Below are 22,466 nucleotides of genomic sequence, written 5' to 3'. Positions count from 1 at the left end.
TGCCTTTCTGACACAGAGATACTGATACCACTTTGACTATGACTTTATTAACTTTCTTTTTTTTTCTTTTGTCTGTGTGGCTTTAAACTCACACCATAATAATATTTCTTTTGAGCACTGAAAGAGTATAAGACAATTGTAAAATCTGCCAAATTTGATTCTCAAATGAAATAAGTAAATGAAGCCTGTTGAAATTTTAACTTCAACTAACTTTATATTTTTAATAAGTCTGTTAGTAATAAATTAATCATCAAATACTCAGATTGATGATGAAAAGGGAATAAGCAATAGTTAAATCAAAAGATGGGATAAAATTCAATGAATTTACCAACAATTGTGCATTTATAAAAAGCCCAGAGGGCCTTCAGTTGCCGAAGTTGATCATCAAATTCCAGGGAATAGAAACCACATTCATTCAACACTTTCTGGTGAATTTTCAGAAATTTCAAGAACTGTTCTGCTAAAAATTGTCCCCCACCGATGTGAAAATGAAATCTTCACAAAATAGAACTTATTTCACAGACATGTCTTCATTTCAATTAAACTTAAGTATAAACTGACAATAATACAGCTAAAAAAACTAGAAAAAGATTTATGAAAATATATAAATTTATTTCCAATTGTTCGTGCTCACAACACAAATTAAATAATGCAGTTCTATCTATACATGAGTGTTAAAATAAATGCTTACACTTAGTGTTATGTTTTATATGTACAATTTGTATATAAAAAATATCTGATATATATACATTTGATAAAGCTACTGTCAAAATATAATTTAAAATAGTATTGTTCAGTTGCAAAACTGATTATCTCAAATTTTGAAATGCATTTTTGTTAGTTTTTAAAGTTTGTAGTAAATTCAACAGAATCTACACTTGAAAGTCTAGTTTTACTGCAAAACCAACCGTTTCTATATTCACACAATGTCGCTTTTCCTGACTGTTAACACAAAGTTTGCATTATGTTTTGTTTTTTTTTCCCCGACTTCAAAGAAGTTTGTAGCGGTTGTGTCTCTTAATAAATCAAGAAGGAAGAAAAATGATCGTCTGTCGTGGAAAAGGAAAAAAAGTAACAAATCCCAACTATGTATTTTGTTTTCCATGTTTACTTCTGTCAATTTACAACAATTATTGCCGGTTGTTATTTAAACCCTTCATAATAATATTGTTTACTCATCACCAATTATATTTTAGCGACATAGCATCATGTAATGCTACATCATATACAATCATTAATGATCCATTTTCTTTTTAAGTTATAAAAATTCTGTAATTTGAGTCAAAATATGCGATATTATGAATTTTACAATCTTAAAAGTAAGTTTTAAAATATACTGCTATTTTCAAAATTATTTTTTGTTGCTTACTTTTCTGAAGACCTAGTAAAAGTAATTTCCAAATTCTTGTATTGAAACTATTTCAAACTCATAAGAGTAATTTCAAATATAATTCTTTTAAACTATTATTTTAATTTTTTTCAATGTAATTCAGTCTAATTAAACATTTTTGTTTATTTTACAAAATTTAAGTTTTGGTTTGAAGCAATGGTGGCCAAATCCAAAAGAAAACATTGAATATCCCCTTCCCTCCACGTTTTCTTGCTTCTATATATAATGTTATAATACAAATTGTCTAAAAGTCACTTAATTTTTGGATCCTATTTCATTTTGGCAAAATGTTGCATAAAATTAGCTTTCCCAGAAAATTTTATATTTTGGAGATAATCAGTTTTGTAACTGAACCACACAACAAATAAAAATTAAAAGAAAGAGCCTAGTGCAGTGAAAACTATAAGTAATAACTAAAAACTATCTATCATTCTAAAACAAGCAAGCACAAGGATTCTAAAAGCAAACATAAAAAGTTATGTTAGAATTTCCAGTGCTTTTGGTTAATGTATAGAATTTAAACAACTCTTTGATGCCTGAGAAATGAAACTAAGTCTTAAAAAGAAGTCGTATTTTTTATTTCTCAAGAACTTTTTGAATGATTCTGTTCAAATTTTGGATTTTGCCATTTCAAACTAGATAATTTAAAATGGTGTAAAGATTCAAATGCCTTACAATCCAAAAGTGATTCAGCCTTAATTAAATTAAAAAAATAATTAATAAATTGAAAATTATTTTTTGCATTGAACTGTCTTTTGCTAAACAAATTTTACAATTGTAAGCAAAAAAAGTTTTTCATTTTCTTAACTAGTTCTAGAGATATGGCAAAATAAATAAAAAATTAAACTAACAGAAAAAGCGAGCAAATTTTCGACAGCTCTCCTAACTAACTATTGAGACTTTAATTTTCAGATTGTGGCTCTCTGTCTTATTGTGAGAGTCAAGAATTCCAATAAGAAAAGGGTATGTTTATTCTAAAAAGTAATTTTTGAGTATGATTTTGATTTCAAAATATCGTTTGCACAAACTAATAATATTGCTAATAAAACTAGCATATTAGTTTGTGCTAATTTGAAGTATTAATTAACTTCTAGAATGATTACAGTTACATGAATTTAAAATTTGACCACTTCATCAATAGTTGTTATGATTTTTATTTTGCACCCTTACAGGACATTAAGTTTTTACCTGATATGCACAATATGTCATTCATGGATTAAAATGTAAATGAAAAATGATTCGAAGAATTTGTTGCTACTTGTAACTATCTTTCAGGGGACCAAGAACATGATTCATATTACGTTCAAAAACATCAGTATAATATATTTTTGATCTGTTACAAATAAACAAAACCCGAAATTGATTCAGATAGCTTACTTGTGATATAAATATCTGTAAAATACCAGGTTTAAAAGTTGAAATGATCAAACTAGATGTCATTTAACAAAATATCCAAATTCCGTTTCTTTACTTCAAGATTAGGCAAAGAAGCGCATTTTCGTATACATATGGAATTTGAACAATACATATCAACCAATTCATCACATTGATTTACATTTGAAAAAGATTGCTTTTGTGATTCTGGATTGGAAATTCTGTCAAATTCGGGATTGGACTTATAATTATGAATTGAGTTTTTATATTGGTAAGCTAATGTTTTTCTGTGAAGATCGTAGCATATTTTACAAACATAGAAATATGAGTCCCAGCTGCAGCTAAAGGAATGATATCTGTGAAAATTAGAGGTCTTGGATAAACTGTAATATTCATCAGGAATAGCTAATGTTGAGTAAGTTTTCCAATTGTCTTCGATTGTCACGACACTTACAGCAGAAATATGTGACGTAGCTTGTACTGCTTCCCCATCATAGGCTAACTTACGAGATGTTTTGAGAGTACAGTTGTTGAACATTACATTCTTTTTATTACTTTCTTCATCTTCCTATTAAAAAAAATAATAAAACTCTAAGCCTTCAGAAAATGTTTAAAGAAACTACTGTTCATGTGTATAATTTAATATAAAATATATATATTGTATTAAATATTAATTTTTTTTTATCTCTAATAACTTATCATACTAATAAAACCATTTTTTTTTCAAACTTCAACCTTTCTGCTTGCCCAGTTGTTGGATGTAAATTATACACTTTACTAATCCCTCTTTGGTAGATACTTTATTTATGTCCCACTAGAGCTACACAATGGGCTGCTGGCCACAGTCTGGGAAACATCCCTGAGCATGATCCAAAAACATACCCCCACAATTTTGATCTTCTGCAGAAGGGATGTCTCCTCCGCACTCAAACCCTTATAGAAAGGTTACAAAATGCAATTCTAGCAGAAAAAATAGTGTTTAAAACATAGCACACAAAATTAATTATATATGTATTGTGCCCTCATGAAGTTTTCTTATTCCTATACTTAAGCTCTAAGAACATCATTCTCAAATCTTTTTTTTAATATCTTTCACTTTTCATGTTTCATTCTTCTTGAAAGAAGATTTAATGTTTCAAGAAGTCATTTCATCTAAACTTCATAATTTAAGAGAAAAGTATTAAGGTTTTAAATATTATCATTAAAAGGTGCAATCATATGTATTTTACAATTAATCCATTTGGAAAAAGGTACATACCTTAGTTAATATTTGCGATATTGTATGTGTTTTTATTAAACCAAATAATAAAATAAAACCAAAAAGTTTAATCTCATATTTCTTTATAATAATGTATAGAAGTTATCTGAGGATCAAAACTTGATGTAAATATCTCCAATGATACTGATACAGTTGCTTAAGTTATCTTTGTATAATAAAACTTTATATGTTTTTGATTATTTTTAAAAACATAGATAACTAAAAGTTTTAACCTTTATTAGTTAAGAAGTATAAAAAAAAACTTACAACTTTCAGGACATTGTGAGAAAACAAAGTGATTGGACCACTGGGATGGAAGAAACGATAATATAGCAACATGCTAAGCAAACCTTAAAAAAATAATAATTTTCATATAAATTACAATCTTTAAAAATATTTAAATATATATATATAACTCAAACAGTAGCAATTTGAAAGCTAAGCTTTTTTTCACTGTAAATAAAAAGCTATTATAAATAACCTGAATAAAACCTTCTATTTCTCAACATAGTCAGTAAGCACATAACCAAGCGCTTATTATGTTTTACCAATTTATAAAAACCATTTTGCAAAAATCTTAGTTGTTATTTCAGGCAACTTGTCAAAACAGTTCAAAGTGCTTCATAATCAGATTAGTGATGGAAAAGATTTCTCCATCGTGATCTGATTCAGAATAATCGCCAATTCTTGGCAACTTCTGGGTAGTGGCCCCCTAGAAACTAAAAATGAATCCAATCACAGAATGAGACCAACTCGAAGGGTATAACTCGTAGACCCTCCAGACCAACCTCTACATACATTTTTTTTTTTAAATCGGAGTTTTAAATACATTTCACCTTGCCGATTTTGGTTGACACAACAGATAATTATACAGAAATATCCCCAAGTGTTGAGCTCCTATACACTTCTTCATTGCAGTAAACAAATGTAGAGAAGGAATTAAGTTAACTCTGTAGGGAAGATGATTTAACACAACTCATTTAAATTGACGCATAAAAATCTTGTGTTCACCAAGTACCTCAACCTTAAATGTCAGCAGGAGCAAAACTTTTGTCCAAATGACCTCAGTAATCTCAGGATTTTCAATGGTAGGGCAAAATTTTTTTGATGTTAAAATCAGCAAATGTGTAGCAGTACAAAATAAAGCTAGCAGCTTACTGAATCATTGACTGCTTAATGTAACAATGGTTGCACTCCACCTATTTCTACTAGCACTACACAATGGACATGAGTTTCAAAATCGGCCTTGTATATTTGCTAATATAACTTTATCATATAAAACAATTACGTTATCCTAGTTTAATTAAAAGGATGTCAAAAAATTTCAAAATTTAATTAAGAACTCAATCATAAAGAACAATTACCCTACCATAAACTCTTCAAGTAGCATGCTTCAAATTAATCCTTTAAAGTCTATGTGTTTATAAAACGTAGTTATTACATACATTTATGTATCAGTTCTCATCTAAAGTTTGTGCCTATTTCTGTATTTACATGCTCATGCCATTATATGGTATGTAAATCATATGATCTTTTTAAAAATAAACATTGAACAATAAGTTTGGCCTATTCTATCTCAGAGTCTGTTCTCAACTTAATCTGTTTATTAAAAACACAGGGCCTGGTTAACCCATAGACAAAAGCATATACTGAGATCACACATTTCAGAGAACACTATAACATAATGATAAGTAGAAAAATTAGCATTAAAAAATGGAATATCTAACACAATTTTTTAGGAATCAATTCACTCACCTAAAAACATACCACTTGGTACAAAAAAGATGATGAAGTTTTTAAAATAATGATTGTTGGTATTTGTTTTATAAAAAACTAGCAAAAAGATAATGTTTTGAGTTATAGTAAAGGAGTAGAAAAATAGCATTCGATAACGGGACCTTCCTTCCTTTAAATTGAAGAAACAGAAACAATAAACTACTCCAATCACACAGTTATAAAGACGTTCTTCCCACCAACTAGAACAGAAATCTGTATTTTGAAGAAAAATCCATATTGTCATGACAAACCAATGCAAGCCTAAAAAAAATAAACAAATGTTTCATTCACATCACTAAAATGCTGCAACACTAATTCATATGGTGGTACAAAAAGTCTGTTTAAAACATTTTTCTTAAGTTTTCAAAAAAATATTTAATGAAAAAAATCAAATTAATTATTCAAATTTGGAGTCAATATAACTCCTTATAATAAAGAACTCCTATAATAAAGAACTCCTTATAATAAAGATAATAAAGAACTCCTTTCTTAGCATCAAGTTATATTGTTATTTCAAAAATGGTATTATTTTTAACCTATTAGTGATGCTGATTAAGAAACTTTCAACTAATAATACGTTTCTAATGAAATTGCAAAATATTAAATCATACTTCATAGAACTGTGAATATTACTTAGAACTGTTATTATCCAGTATCCAAATGAAACTGCAAATAATACTAAAGAAATAATTCTGGAAGAAACCATTCCAATTCTCCATAATGCCTGAAATAATAAGCCCCACCAAGACAGCTTCTGTTTCTCTGGTCGAACATTACGCATTGCCTTACTGTATGCAGATATGCCCCAACTTAAAGACATAATTGATGCAGCAGCTGAGACGCCTACATTAAAAAATAATAATAAATATTCCAAAAGAAAAATAAATAATATGTACTCAAGTACATTTACATGTTACTAAAACAATTAAATGCAAAATAAAAAATATAAAGCAGTGGTCTGTCCAGACATTTTGTGAAAGGTCCTGTTTTTATAAAATTGTGAAAAAATTATTCATAATTTGTGAATATAAAATAAGCTTTAAGTCACACTCTTTCAATCAGAGTCCTGCTATTGTGAATTTGTGGAATAGGGTCCTGTCATTGCAAAAATTGCTAAAAACCTTTTCAAGAAGTTTTTAAATTGTAAATAGATACAAAATTCTGCTCAACAATTGCTGTTACTAAATTAGAGATGCAACGTACAAATATTTGGTATTTAGCCTATACTGCTCAACACAGAATATTCATTTCGGACGAATAATGGAAACAAAATCACTCACATTTTTAATAATTTAAATTGACATATTTTAAATAACACAACTTAGTAATGTATCACTTTTAATGTATTTCACATTAAGTAAACTTGAACAATTCTTAAATTTATAATATTTTATTTAAAAAATTGCCAGAAATTGATTTTTATTTACATAATATTCCATTAATTAATTTTATGAATAAATATAAATTGATAAATTATTTATTTACAAAAAAAAAATTTATGATTTAATATTAATCATAATGTGCACACGATGTTTGTAAAGGTAGAAATATTTTCTTAGAATACTACATTTGAAATTTAAACTTAGGGAAACTTAGTTTGCCTTGAACCGTCTTTCTCCCCGGGGGAAGGGTTTATATGATTAACAAAACAATAATGAAGATAAACAAATTTGTGAAGGGTCCCATTAAAAAATAAATTATTTTGCGAAGGGTCCGTATTAATGAAAAGATATTTTGTGAAGGGTCCATTTCTAAACAGACCCCTGTAAAGAATGTGGATATGAAGAATGGTAACACACCTGTCCAAGGATTCCAGTCATCAGTAGTAACCATAATATACAACTGCAAAACTAACTGAGGCGCAGATTCAGTGAAGGATTCAAACAATCGCAGCATACACATATCACTTTGCTGTTGATTAAATTTCTGGAAATCCATTTTAGATTGTTTTTTCCTCATTTTAAATCCAAGTTGTAATAATTCAATAAATCTAAGAAAAATACTGGGATACATTAAATAGGCAATAAATACTCCATATGAGTATTATAATTATAATATCACTTTAATTATTATCCATAATCTTATTTAAATTATAGAAACTAATCTTATATAAGTAGTGAACATATTACAGTAAAATATTTTTAAATAGAACACTCTCTGCAGTGAAAATTGTCCACAAAAAAAGAGGTGTCTACAAAGAAGAGAGACTTGCTAATTGTGAAATCTAATATTTTAAACTGTACATAAATATAACATAATTAACTTTAAGCTAATTATTATATATGATATGTAGAGGTAACATAACTATTATATATAATAGTTTAATAAGTAAACTGCACATAAATATAACATAATTAACTTTAAGATAATTATTATACATGATACGTAGAGGTAACATAACTATTATATATAATAGTTAAATAAGCAATAAGTAAACTGTACATAAATATAACATAATTAACTATAAGCTAATTATTATATCTGATATGTAGAGGTAACGTAACTATTATATATGAGAGCTAAATAAATAAATAGAAATATAATGACTTACATAATTATTTGCTTAAAGTAAATAAAATCTAAATGGCTCAAAAAATATGTTAAATGTTCTGCATACATAATTAACATATGTTTTACATTGATCTAACAGGGAATACGATCTAATAGAAGTTTGTTTTATATGATTGAAGCACGCCAGATCTTAGTGAAGCCTTTTCAATTTATTTGAAGTAATTTTAATTCCAATTGCATAAAATTGAATAAACTTTGAAAAGGTAAAAGTGGAGAGACTTGGAATAGTGTGGAATGCTTGCAAGCCATTTAATCAGAGTTTAATGTTAGTCTAGTGACATAAGCTCATAAATTGTATCTTTCAAATTAAATTTGAATAATAATTAATAATGAGTTAATGATGAATAATGATGAATAATATCAAATTCTATTAGTAATATGAAATACACATCTCAAGTACAATAAATGTTGCAAAGACTTATACCTACTTGTAAGGCATCTGTCACCACTATACTGTTCCATCTACTGTAAGGCATCTGAATAGTTGTTGCAAAGCATAAAACAATCATAACTCACAAAAATTAAATCAATCCTTAATGAAAAGACTTACAGAAATGTCAGTTTTTTAATTTCTTTCAGGAAGATTTCAATCAAATCAAAAGGACAACAAGAAGATTTATCTCTCTTTCTCCACCATTTAGTCAGAAAATATATGCAGACTTGTAAAGTGATTTAAAATTCATGTTTTAATGAAATGACAAACAAAAATTTATTTATAAAAATATGAAATGAAGAAATTTAAAAGAGCTTCAATTATGCAAATTACTGTCAAACTAAGAGAGTGTCTGCCTCAGAAAGAGGTATATAATGCTTTATTCACAGAACAGTGCCTGGGATCTGTTGAAAATTAGCCCAAACTGTGGGACCTCTGTTGAACAGTGTCTGCATGTTGAGTTTTTATTATACATTAAACATAACACTGATCATTGACATACGTAGATTATTAATGCATTAATTATCTATTAAAAACTTTCAGATGCAGTAGACTTACTGTGTACTTTTATGCTTATAAAAATTGCATTAAATGTCTTCTTTTATTTATTTTATACATAATATATTCTTTTAACAATTTAATCTTCAATATATTAAAAAAAATTTAATAATAGTGATAACAGGTAATTCTAGCAAAAAAATACTAACATTTACAGAAAAGAAAAATGTTACATAAAAATATAACAAAAAAATAACATCAAATATAGTAATTGCTAATAATTTATTATTTAGAATTTGGTGACTATTTTAAAAAATTCATACACAATAAAAAAGGATGTAAAAAAAATAGCAACATGATCCAATAACAAAAAAATACTCACAATTAATCAACATCTAACTTCAACCTAGTTTTTTTATTATTATTTATTCATAAATATTATTACATAAAAAAGTTAATTAAAAATTTAAGCATATTGAACACTGAAAATTTTGAAATTATTTGAAAAATTTCCATTGATAGCTAGTTTAATTAGTAAGTAAAAAATAAAAGGATACTAAAAAATAAACCATGAAATTTAGAAAATTCCTTCAAAATTGTTTTCAATTTTAATTTTTTGCCAATATTTTATTATTACTAAAAAAAATAATGAATGGAAACATTTCCTTTTATTATTTGAAAAATATTTATGAACTCATTGGTCTAAATTTTGTCTGTACATCTAGTGATTTAAACATATGTGTCAAATCTACTTCTTATGAGTAAATTTTAAAAAAATTTTAGATAATAAATACCGAAAAAGAAACTAAATTATCATGACTGAAAATGTTATTGAACATCTTTTTATTAAAATTTTAATTTTATTGCAATAAACACTTTATTTTCATTCATTATTTAGATTCAATTAACTTATTAGAATTGTTTGTAATCTTTGTTCGTTGATGTAACCTTTCTTAATTTATGTTTTCAAATCTATTTTTCTTAATAAACAATTCCTAGATTTAATTTAAAATCATATTTTTCTGATTACACTAGAATCAATGCACGCCATCAAATTACAGCATACAATTTATGAAATTTACTAATAAATATTTGGTAAAGAACTATTGTTAATTTAATAATATTGAAAATATTACCTGTAAAATAATCCTAATTGAAAAATATGTACAAAACATATAAGTTTTGAAACTCTTTCATCAGCAACAAACCATCTGTAACTAAATGTCTGAACCATTAATGAAGGTACACAAACAAAACTAACAGTCAACAGCATCCAAAAAGTGTGTCCATTTTTATAATACTGGTATACGACAATAACATCTAAAAATGAGATACATGCTGTATTGCAATACTATATTTATGCATAATAAATAAAAATGTAGTGGAAAAACTCAATTTGTTGAATAATAGAGACACAAAAAAGTGTTTTTAAAATTAAGATAAGTATGCAAACCAAATAAATTTTAAATATATTATTTATAAAGGTTATTTTTCCCCTTAGCTAAAACATCATATAAAACATAAACCACGGCTTTCAAAATATAAAATCATTCAGATTTCATAAAAACTTATAATTTATTTAAAAATGTATTTATTTATTTCTCCCTCTTTAAGAAGAAAAACATTGCTTACACAATTTAATTTTCCCGGCCAACAATAACGTTTAGATTGATGACAAAATTATATTAAAGCATTTTTTAATAATGTGTATAGTAGCATCAATTCAATTATTTTGAAAGACAAATAAATTACCTGTTGCAATGTCGACAAGGAATGATCCAAAAGATAATAATAAAAGAAGCAAATCAAAAAGCGTCCATACATTAGACTTTAAACAACATAAAAAACAATTCTGAAAATTAGAGTTCATGTCAATCAAATAACTAAAATTTATTTACAAAACACAACAAAAATATCAATTACTAAAATAATACAACAAAAATTTAAAATTCCCGCTGTATGTAAATAAACAAGCTCAAAACTCATCAGTTCTAAATTTTTTATGGAATTTTTTTTTTTTAATTTTTATTATTTTTAAAAAAACACATTTATTTTTCTTTTTTCATGAAACAAAATATTCATAAATTTATTCTCCAGCTATTAACATTTTATTATTACGATATTTGCTACTAAAAAAAAATTATAAGTTTTTGACAGATAAAGTGACATCTATAGAAATTTCCTTTAACTAAAAAACATGTAATGTCAAAATATTTTTCGCTTCGTTGTTTCTATGTTGCAATAGACATATCCTTATTGAAATTGATAAACAACGGAATATAAAGACGAAGTTTGGATTTCTTTGTCCTTTTTATTTAATTAATTGCGTATTTCCCTTTTCTCAATTACTCTTATCATAAAACTAAATGTTTCAAATATACGATGGATGATGACAGTGTGTTAACTACTTTAAAAATTTTAATTATTGGCGAAAGTGATGTAGGAAAGTCTAGGTATTATTTCAAGTTAATTACTTCTTAATTTAATGTGATAATTTATTGATGATAGATTTTTGTTATTTTTGAAATACATGGTGGTTTTCGTGAATTTTATTAATTTATTTCAAGCTGTATCAGACAGTTTCATGCAGTCTATTAATGTAAATATTTTTATATTTTAGTTTACTTCTTCGATTTACTGATGATGTTTTTGACCCTGGTTTAGCTGCTACTATAGGTAATTTATTGTTTTCTTATCCACATTCATATAAAATTTCAACTGTAACAAAATCGAATTATCTTATTTAATTTGGCCTTGTTTACTACTTTAAATTTGAACCTTGTACATCCAATATTGTTTACTGATTCGCATAAATCTAACATACTTCTATAATAATAAAATTGAATTGTCTGATCCTTTTTTTGCCATTTTATTTACATTTATCACACGAAATTGTTAATAAACTCTAATTAAACATTTTTATATAGGAGTGGATTTCAAAGTTAAAACTGTATCTATTGATGGAAATAAAGCCAAGTTAGCAATATGGGTCTGTATCATGTATTTCTATGTATTGTTAATTCTTATTAATCAAAGATATTGTAATTACGGATTTTGTATTTCAATCCTTTTGCAATTTAAAGATCTCAGATTTACTGCTTCATTCAACAGACGTACAGTCATCATTATGTTAATCTGATTTATATTTAGGGTAAAATAGGCGTGTTAATCTATAATTTTTTTTAAAAAATTTACTTTCTAGTAATTTCTTTGTTAATAAAAATATAAAAGAAGTATAAATAAAATTGCAACCAGCATCTATAATGTGTATGTTAATAGGCTCTTTAAGAAAACAAATTTCTAGTTATTGAGTCAAAGTTATCAGAAATAATTGTTCCATACTCTGGATATATTTTTAATCTTTTTCTGAAGTATTTTTTGTTTTTATTAATTGCACTTTACTAAAAATTCAAAACTCTGGTTATTTCTTAATTGCGGAAATAGTTAATTCAATTTTTGTGTTTACATGCTTTATCTTTTGGTGTAATTATAAAAATTACTTTAAAGTAACTGTATTTGCGTGCAAAATTATTATCATTCATTATTGAATTATTAGTTTCTGCTTTGTCTGCTTATCTTTTATTTATTTGATTGTTTGCGAAGCTTTTAATTTTCTTGGTTACTATGTATGCTAAATTTACTCTGTATGCTAAATAAAGCCCCCTTGTTATAATTAAATTAAAATTCTTAGAAGTTAAACAAATAAACAACTGTAATAAATTTTATAGATTGCTGTAGTGTATATGTATATAACGGAAATATTTACATAACAAATTCTTCAGTGTTTGCCAGAAATTTCCAATGTTTGACTTATATCATTAGATTTCTATAAATTGCAATCTGTATTCTTTACCAAATCGTATTGTTATTATTTTTTTAGTGTTATTTACTTTTATTTAGTTTATAAATTATGTTTAATTTATAAATAATAGGCTGAACGCAATCACATTTGTATTTTTATTATTTAAATTTCTTGCTGCTGGTTTAATAAGTGGTTTTGTGAATGGTCAACAGAAAAATACTTGAATATGTTATTGCAATTTTCTTCATAAAGAAAGATTAAGGATTTTAAGATAAAAAGAATAAATAAGAAAAATATAAGATTTGAAGAATATTACAAGAAATAAGTTATATGGTAAAAACTTCTGCTTTATCTCTGTAAAATTACCTCTCTCTCATATTCTAAAAAATTATTTGATGTCTGTTGAGGAAAAAAAGAAAGGAAAAAAATCCTTTTTTGTAGGTTATTACATAAACAAAGATCTCCCTAAAAATATAAAATGCACGGAGCTTATTCAAAAACAAGCACACCTTCAGCTTTGAAGGCTCTAATCTTAAGAATTATATCTAGATACATTAGTGCTCTACAAATACTCAAATAAATATGAGAAATAATATGTTAAATTAATTTATCTTAAAAGTAGCATATATCATTAATTTTTGTTTTTACATTATAAAAACAAATTTGTGATTGTTGAATTTAATTTGTATTACTATGACATGATGTTATAGTTATTTATTTAACTATGCTGATTAGAATAACTTTTAATTTAAGTAATGTTTTTAACTAATATTAAATATTTTTACCTTGCAGTAAATGGACTTAGCTTCTTCTTTTTATTACATTCAATATAGTTAAAATCTTAGTATACTTGGTTTAAATTCATTATTGATAATATTTATCTTAAAAATATTTTTCTCCCTCCAGGATACTGCTGGTTCTGAAAGATTTAGAACATTAACTCCAAGTTATTATCGTGGAGCGCAAGGGGCTATCTTAGGTAATAAAAATAGATTCAAAATTATGATTTAAACATTTAATGAATAATACAAATAAAACTGATTTCTTCTTTTTTCAGTTTATGATGTCTCTAACAGGCAAAGTTTTCAAAAATTAGACCAATGGTTATATGAACTAGAAACATACTCAACACGTACTAACATTATCAAAATGTTAGTTGGCAATAAAATAGACAAGGTAATATAGTTTTATTATCAGTTTTGATTTTAAATGTCATTAATTAACTGAGAAAAGGGCATCTAAATATGTCTTTTCACATGCTTATTTTTTTTTTTTTTTTTGTCAAATAACTAGTTTTGCCCTTGTTGTTTGATGAAAAAGTGTGCATAAAGAGAAATTTCTATTAAACTCAATTAAATTAGAAGGCTGTGTCAGTTAATAGGCATCATTCATAGCTGCCAACTGTTCAGAATTTTTCGGATTTGTTCCTAATTTTTAAATGAAATCTGATATTTTTATTAAAAATCCGAATTTTCGTAAAATTGCAGTATTTTTGATTTTAAATCAATCCCTTGTTCTTATCGCCGCAAGTGCGCTTCCTGTTATTATTATGCAGAAGTAATTTTTAGTCACTTTTTATTGGAAAATATTATTCCAATAGCTGTTGCTGATCATTTCACTAAATTGAATCTTAAACAACTGTTATTATTTTTAAAAAAATTTATTGTGGTATTTAAACACTTGCATCAGAAATATTTGTTTCTGATGCAGATTATTATTTACCTATGTTTTATAATTTGGAGAATAATAAGTATATATTAATAGGTAATGGTTGTTTTTAAACCATTATATCAGTATTCTTAATTATAAAATATTAATATTTTAAATTTCCCACCAAATATAGTGTTTATAGTTTTGTTTTACTAATTTACACAAGGTATTTAAATATATGTCTATTAATGCTATTATTTAATAGTTACATTTTTGTCTTACTCTTGTAATTGGTAAGAATAATTTTGTCGCATATAGTGTTCCTAATTTTTTATTCCTAAGGTTGGCAGCTATGATCATTATTTATATCTAATTTATCGTAAAAACCACTAAGTGTTTCTGTTACTAACTTCTTAAAATTAGAAATTTTGTATTATTTAAATATTTTGGTATGGCTTAATGTTTTACAGCTCAAAAACTAAGCCTAAGCCAACTACTAAAAACAAGTTCATTTAATTATCGGTTAAAAGATGTTTGCCAAAAGGCTTTTCTTATTTTTTTCGCTAAAGCAAATTAGTAAAGAAAGGCAGCTAACTCAAATTTGCTATATATATATACATGTATGTATATATATATATGCTTATATTATTCTAACAAATTATTGATGCAAAAAATATTAAATTCTATTTTTTATTTAATAAGTTTTTTCAAAAAGAAACTTTGTCTTATAAACCTGCAAATAGCGTAAAAATGTGTAATTATATGTATTTTTTTGTTAAATATTAAATCCATTTCTCTAGAAGTTTATCTGTGCATGGTTTATTTGCTAATTACAATATATTATCATTGTAATTTACAAACGTAATCTCTGTTAATTAAAGTTTACTATTCTAATTTAAATTTTACTTTTAAAAGTTAATTGAGGATAAAATTATTTTAATTTTTTTTCTTATACAACGTCAGTGACTAAGACATGAATGTATTGCATATTTAAAAATTTGCTGTAACTCATGCCCTTAAACCAATTTGTCATATGGACAAGAGGCTATTTTGTTAATAATTCTAGAAAAATAAAAGAAAAATCACATTCTCAAAACTTTTGAAAATCAACAATAAGCTGTTCCTGACAAATGCATTACATAAAAATTCCGGTTGCTAAACACCAATGCATTAAAAGGCTCAGTAATCTCATTAAGACTTTCATAATGCTACTTTTTTCTCGTTATTCAACTTATCCATTATGAAATCAATGTTCCATATAAAGATTATTCTCCTCAGACATATTTCTTAGACCCTTATTTCATTTATTATGGTTGATATATCTGTTTAGATAAATCAGCCAATATTCAATCAATGAATTATATAATTACTATTTACCTTTTAACCTCTGAATGAGTAGTTTTTAGATAAATCTTTGCTTTAATCATGTAGTATAATTTTAATGGAAAATTTTTAACAAAAATTATTTTAAATTTCTTAAATTGAGATTATCGTAAAAGATGACGTTATTTACAAGTTTTTGTTTGTGATTAGGATAACAGGGCTGTGTCTAGAGAAGAAGGGATGAAATATGCACGAAAACATTCAATGCTTTTTATTGAAGCCAGCGCTAAAACTTGTGATGGTGTTCAGTGTGCATTTGAAGAATTGGTTGAAAAGGTAATTGTAAATAGAAAAATATTTTACACTTAATCAGGGTTCGTTGATTTAAATCATGATTAAAATCAAATGATTTTTTTAAAAAAATCATTGATTTAAATCAACTGATTTTTATATATATATTATATTGATTTTAAAAGTTAAAAAACAGTGCTTTAAATTATTGATACTTTTATTATTTTCTTTTCTTAGTTTTAAAATTTATTTTAAATAAATTGCTGCATTAATTAATTTTAGTTAACGAAATTACTTTCTTTCTTGGAGTGTGTTAAACACATTTAAAATTACATGTTTAAAAATCTTTTGATTCTTAACATTGAAAGTACAGATTAAAGTAAATATTTAATGCTGTCTTAATATAGACTTGCATAGCTGTAGAAAGTAAATAAACATGCTTTTTTTTCAAAAAGCAAATGTTAATTAAAATTCTACCTTTTGATTAAAAAAGCATGAAATTCAAATCTACATTATAGTTTATTGATGGAAATTTCTATATTTCTAAAGCTTGAGGTTATATTAAAAAGAAATTACCTTAATATGCCAAAAATAAAAAAAAAAAAAAAAGCTGAGTTCAGATATTTTTTTCCTGATATAGTGTCATTCTTCCCTATCAAAGTCTATTTGAAGCAGTAGGGTTATTAACTGGTTTTTATTTTTCTTCTCATAATATGTTTACGGTATCTTTGAAATTATCAGATTTTCTTTTGTGAAAAAAAATTCCAATGAGTACATAGATTTTTTTAAAAATGTTTTTTAGCTTAACTTATGTATTTTGATAAAGGATTAAAAATGAATATTTTAACATAAAAATATATAGATTGAATATTTATTTTTTGATGAATGACAACATTTATAAACACAATCTGTTGCATTTATTTTGCCATTTCATAAATCATGAGGAAAAAAAAAAGAGATCGCAATTTTAAATTAAAATTATGGTGTGCTAATTGAAACTTTGTGTTACTAATTAAAGTAGTATTTTTCTTAAATTATCTATTTTATCTTTTCTTTTTATTTCAATCATGCCCTTGTATCAAAATGGTCGCTATGCATTATAATGAAAAATTATTTTAGTAAGTTAGAGCTTCTAAAATATTGTTATAATATAGTTTTAATATTAATTTAATTTTGATTAAGCATTTATAAGGTTTTTTTAATCATAAACTAAAGCTCTTATAGTGTAATTGAATAAAAATCAAAAAAATCTGATTTAATTCAAAAAAATCCGATTTAAATCAAAATAATCTGATTTTTTTTATTTTTTTTACGAAAATCAAAAAAAACACAAACCCTGCACTTAATTATAATCACTTAATTACTGAATGGTTCCTTTACAGATAACAATTCTTATACACACCTAAATTTTTTTTACAACTTTTTAAAGTAAATAGATAGGTTTATGGGAATCGTACAGATATTAAGGGCATGTATTATTGAAAAGTGTAATTCGATTTGCCTCGTGTCTGTAAGTAGTACCATCAGTGAATTTAGATATATTATGGGGCATAAAGAAATGAAAAATAGTTAACCTGAGCTAAGAATCTCTAGTGCTGTTGGACTTATCTATTTATTGCATTACAATTTACCTTTTAAAATAGGTAATATATTTAAAAAAATATATACTAAAAGACTTAAATTTTCCTATACCATTTTATTCTGCAAAGCTTTCATTTTAGAATGTAGTTTCCTGTATGTATTCTGTTTTATGGAACTCACTTTTTAAAACTGATTAATGTAGATATTCTTTGTATCATTATATTTTTATTCTATGTTATGGAATATAAATATCATTTAGCTTGAACTTGTAACTCACTATCAACTGCTTCTCTATCTTAATTGCTATATCAACACTAAGTTGGAGGTGGTTCATTTTGATAATATTTATACTTTCATTAAAAAATATTAATTTTAATTTCATTTAATCTGAATTCAATCAATGTTATTGTTTTATTTATAACAGCTAGCCTTAAAAATTTCTGTTTATTATTCTTAAAATATTGACTGTTCAATGGTTAAAATAGACACAAAGAGATTTTATTATTAGAACTATGATGAATCCTTTGAGTAGAAGTTTTCGAAGATTGTAAATGCTTTATGAAATATACACTTTTACTTTTGATTAACCATGTGAAATAATCCATATTTTATCAACTTTTTAAAAATTCATTCAACCACCTAGGATGTCATGCTACTTTTCTTTCATTCAAAGGGAATTCATGATGTTTCACATTTAAAGGGGAGTAACATTAAAAAAAATAGTTTAAATTTATATGTTTATAGATCTATATATATATATATATTTAAGGAATTTTTTAAATCAAATAACTTATTGTCATTAGAAGTTTTTTTTTTTTTTGAAAGTGCAAAAATTTTTGTTACTTACTTTTGAAATGTTTATCGTGAACTTTAAAACAACAAAAATGAGACTAAATTTCATTTAATACTGAAAGTAACAGTTCAGTGCAGACATTCTCATGGGCATTGAAATAACAGTGTGTCTATAGAAGAGCAGAGGGAACTTTTGTTGGCTGTTATAATTAAAGAATCGTTATAATAGACAAAAACAATATGGCAGAGACTCTTAACTGTTTCTTTTTTAAAGTTTGTTTGCCTCACAACAGGCCTTATAAGTAAAGTGATATCAGAAGTGGGGGAAAGGGTTCAACCTGTTCTATCATGTAATGAGCTTTGTTTTTGATTATTTATGTGGAAGAGAAAACATCTTCACTTACTTCAGAACCAGTTTTTGTTTATAATCAGAGCAAAGGAATGCCTTTTATGTGGAAAATATTTGTGTTTTAACTTTAAGCTCGGTTAACAGTTAACTCAGCTACGTAACAAAATTACAATTTGACTAGTTGTCCATTAAAGAGCATTGACTGTATTTGTTTCCCCCTTTTTTTGTTATGTTTTTCATCACCACTTTTCTATCTTGTACTGTACACTAAATATTATGCTAGAGTGTTATACTTTCCTTTCTTTTACTTATTATCAAAGTTTTAAATTATCTTAATGTTAATATGTCCCTGCATCATTCTTAAGTAGATTTTTCTTTCTAGATTTTACAGACACCAGGACTTTGGGAAACAGAGAACCCCCAAGGATTTTCTCTCACAGATGTGTCAAACAGAGCAAATGAGGGAACTTGTACTGGTTACTGTTCCATGATATGATACACTAAAAAGTCCTATGATAGAAGTGATTGATAAATGTGATGTGTTTACTAAAGTCCTTAATAAGAGAACATTATGCATCTGATAATTTAATTATTATGTTCTATATTTATATAATTTCTTCTTACTCTCTTATTTATCTTTTCTTTAAAAAAAAAATGAAGTGTATTATTTGTGCCACTTAGTGTTTGAAATTAAAATATTTTGAAACTCTAGATTGCCTTTAGGTATACTCAGTTATAAGGGTGTGCAACAAATTTAAACAACTAGATTATAATTAATGTTTAGTAAAATAAAAACTATTCACATTATAAATCACAAATTATATTGCAAAAATTTAAATACTTGTATTTATTGTATGTGTTAACTGTTTTAAATTAGAATTTTGGATAAAATAAATGTATTTTTGGTTTAAATTTAGCTCTTAAAAATAAACAAATTCTACTTTTTTATCATCAATGTATAAATGCTCTCAATTGCACTTAGTGGCAAATCTTAATTTTGCTTTGTACTCTGATAGTACATTTCTAGATTTGTATTCATAATGTAGATATTTGCTTTGTTCGCTGCTACTTTTACATTAAAATAGTTGCATAACTTTAGATGCAATAACAATATTTACTAAAAAGCTTTTTAATTAATTGTGTTTTTTTCTTACTTTAAAAATTTAGCATTTAAAAAAATAACAGACCAAACAAAAAGAATTTAGATGTTCTTTTGTTATGTGTTTATTTGTCCATGGATTCCATTTGTTTTAGCCATACATTTTGTTTTGCATTAAAAAAAAATAATAAGTATTGCCAGTTTTTAATATTTTTATATTGTAAGTATTCTTAATACTTTAAATGCCAAGTGATCTTGAACAAAAGTTTTTGCTGAAACAGCCAGTCATCAATTTTAGAATAATTATGCCTGTTCAGAATTTTTAATCTTACCTTTTCAGATAACTTAGCATTTAATGTGTTAATCATTCATGAATGCAGGGTGTCTTTTAAAATCTCATGCATCTATTTTTGTGAGCAAATAAATTAAGATAGAATTTATAAATAATATCAAATATTAATACATTTGTTCTTTATGCAAAAAGAGTTCATTTTGAACAAGATTACTAATTTAAGACTTGCTTTTAAAGTTCAATAATTGAGAATTTTGTAGAACTTGCATATTGTACCAGATGAAAAAGTATTTTACAATAATTCTACCAAATGTATTAAGATACTATTCGTATTTTAACTTCTAATTATTTTTCCACAGCTTATTTTTTTTAATTTTTCTCTGTAAAGATAAATTTTCAAAATAAGAAAAATTTAGGTAGGATAGATCTATCTCTTGCTATATATTTTTTACCCTTAAAGATTTCATAATAGTGCCTAATTTTTAATGATTCTACATAGAAATTTCAACACCATTTTGTGGCACATTAGAGAATTCTAAAATCATTGTAACAGAAAATGCAGTAGTTGTTGCACAAATTTGATATTATATTGATTAGTTTCATATTATTCTACTTTTAAAAAGTAGCATATTTAATATAAGTAATTGTGATGTAAAAAAGAAATAAAGGGCTTCTGCATCAACCAGTTGTTGGCTTAGAAGGTCATAGAGATGAAGGCAATTAAAGGTTTCAAACATCTTTTGGTCAGAATAGATTAACACAAAATTGTGGTAAAATAATATTTTAAAAAATTTCTGATGTAGTAGGGCTTTTTTTTTCGTTTATATTTTACAAATGGAATTGATAAAACCTTAAATGACCACATGATTCATTTTACCCAGAGTGTGAAGAATGTAAAAATCTACTAATTTTGGCAAATGTGTTGTGAAAAGTTAGAACCTTTCTAAGAAGGTTTATATGCCGTACCAACCACACTCACAAGTTAACAGAAACTAAAGAGGTAAAATGGCAAATAATGCATCACATTGAAACTTTCATAAAAATATGCTGGTTTTGCTATATGTGTTAAAAACACCTAGGTTACAAGGAATAAATTTAAAAATAAAAAATAATTCCACTGTCGCCTAATATTTTAAAATTGCATTGAGAATTTATTAGACACCATACAGAAATTAATAAATGAAGTATTATTTTGAATAAGTTGACTTAACATATTGAATAAAAGGTTTAATAGCGAAAACATTTTAACATTTTTAAACAGATTGATTGATTAAGATTGTCTTTTGTTGTATTGTATATATTTTTTTTGTAAATAAAAAAATATCCATAACCATATGAAAATAAATTATCTATGAAAATAAATTGCTTAATTAATCTATCTATGTATTTTTATTTTTGAAAAGCTTAAACATTATTTAACTTTCCTTTCATTTTCTTAAATTCAACAATTTACAGTTCAGCTTCTATATCTCAATTTTTCTCTAATTTAAGAAAATATTGACTTCACCTTAATACCATTACTTGTAGTTTAATTTGTCAATTTTTTAATGTTTTTTACTGTTTTGTTGCAGTGGCATAGAATATAGAATATTCTTTCTTCCTCACTTACTGTACCATATGTATTATCTTGAAGTTATAATGATAGTCTGTTTCCTTTTCAAATTTGTAAATTGAATGGGGGTTTATGTTTCGAAAAACACCTGTTTTAGGAGTGAAGGATGTTGGACAGAGTTCTGGGTAATTGAAGAAATGAGAAACCCTTGACCACATATCATTCAAACAAGTCTTTACTTAAGTGGATGTTTCTGCTCTAGTTCAAAATATTCCAATTACATTAGATAAATTTTTCTTGACATTAAAAATTATTTTAAATTGCTCAGAACTAAAAAAAAAAAATTTATCATTTGGAGAAATTTTTTTCCCTCCTAATAAGTCCCTAAAACAAACAACTTCATATTATATACTATATCAATCTTCTAATGAATGG

General features: G+C 25.5%; 2 protein-coding genes across 4 annotated transcripts; one reads left to right on the top strand and one right to left on the bottom strand.

Annotated features, from left to right (window-relative positions):
* Window positions 1-591: 591 nt before the first annotated feature.
* Window positions 592-11,287, bottom strand: LOC107436737 (XK-related protein 6). Of its 3 annotated transcripts, none has more exons than XM_043042797.2 (7): window positions 11,053-11,287; window positions 10,437-10,620; window positions 7,598-7,788; window positions 6,432-6,641; window positions 5,778-6,059; window positions 4,290-4,372; window positions 592-3,332 (listed from the first exon to the last, which is right to left on the bottom strand). In XM_043042797.2, exons 1-7 carry the CDS (start codon window positions 11,168-11,170, stop codon window positions 2,820-2,822), a joined length of 1,581 nt encoding a protein of 526 aa, XP_042898731.1. In that variant the 5' UTR covers window positions 11,171-11,287; the 3' UTR covers window positions 592-2,819. The 3 variants fall into 3 exon arrangements, with proteins under 3 accessions (XP_042898731.1, XP_071035862.1, XP_071035863.1); XM_071179761.1 differs by lacking the exon at window positions 11,053-11,287 and adding an exon at window positions 10,933-11,036; XM_071179762.1 differs by lacking the exons at window positions 10,437-10,620; window positions 11,053-11,287 and adding an exon at window positions 8,798-9,324.
* A 232-nt stretch (window positions 11,288-11,519) lies between these two features.
* Window positions 11,520-21,857, top strand: LOC107436744 (ras-related protein Rab-18). The gene is made up of 7 exons (XM_016048536.3): window positions 11,520-11,753; window positions 11,921-11,976; window positions 12,228-12,289; window positions 14,009-14,081; window positions 14,160-14,278; window positions 16,286-16,411; window positions 19,471-21,857. The coding sequence occupies exons 1-7, from the start codon at window positions 11,683-11,685 to the stop codon at window positions 19,582-19,584; spliced, it is 621 nt and encodes a 206-aa protein (XP_015904022.1). The 5' UTR covers window positions 11,520-11,682; the 3' UTR covers window positions 19,585-21,857.
* Window positions 21,858-22,466: the final 609 nt, after the last annotated feature.

Source organism: Parasteatoda tepidariorum, chromosome 1 (assembly GCF_043381705.1).
Source record: "Parasteatoda tepidariorum isolate YZ-2023 chromosome 1, CAS_Ptep_4.0, whole genome shotgun sequence".
Taxonomy (NCBI): Eukaryota; Metazoa; Arthropoda; class Arachnida; order Araneae; family Theridiidae; genus Parasteatoda; species Parasteatoda tepidariorum.
This window is presented reverse-complemented; position numbering and strand designations above follow the sequence as displayed.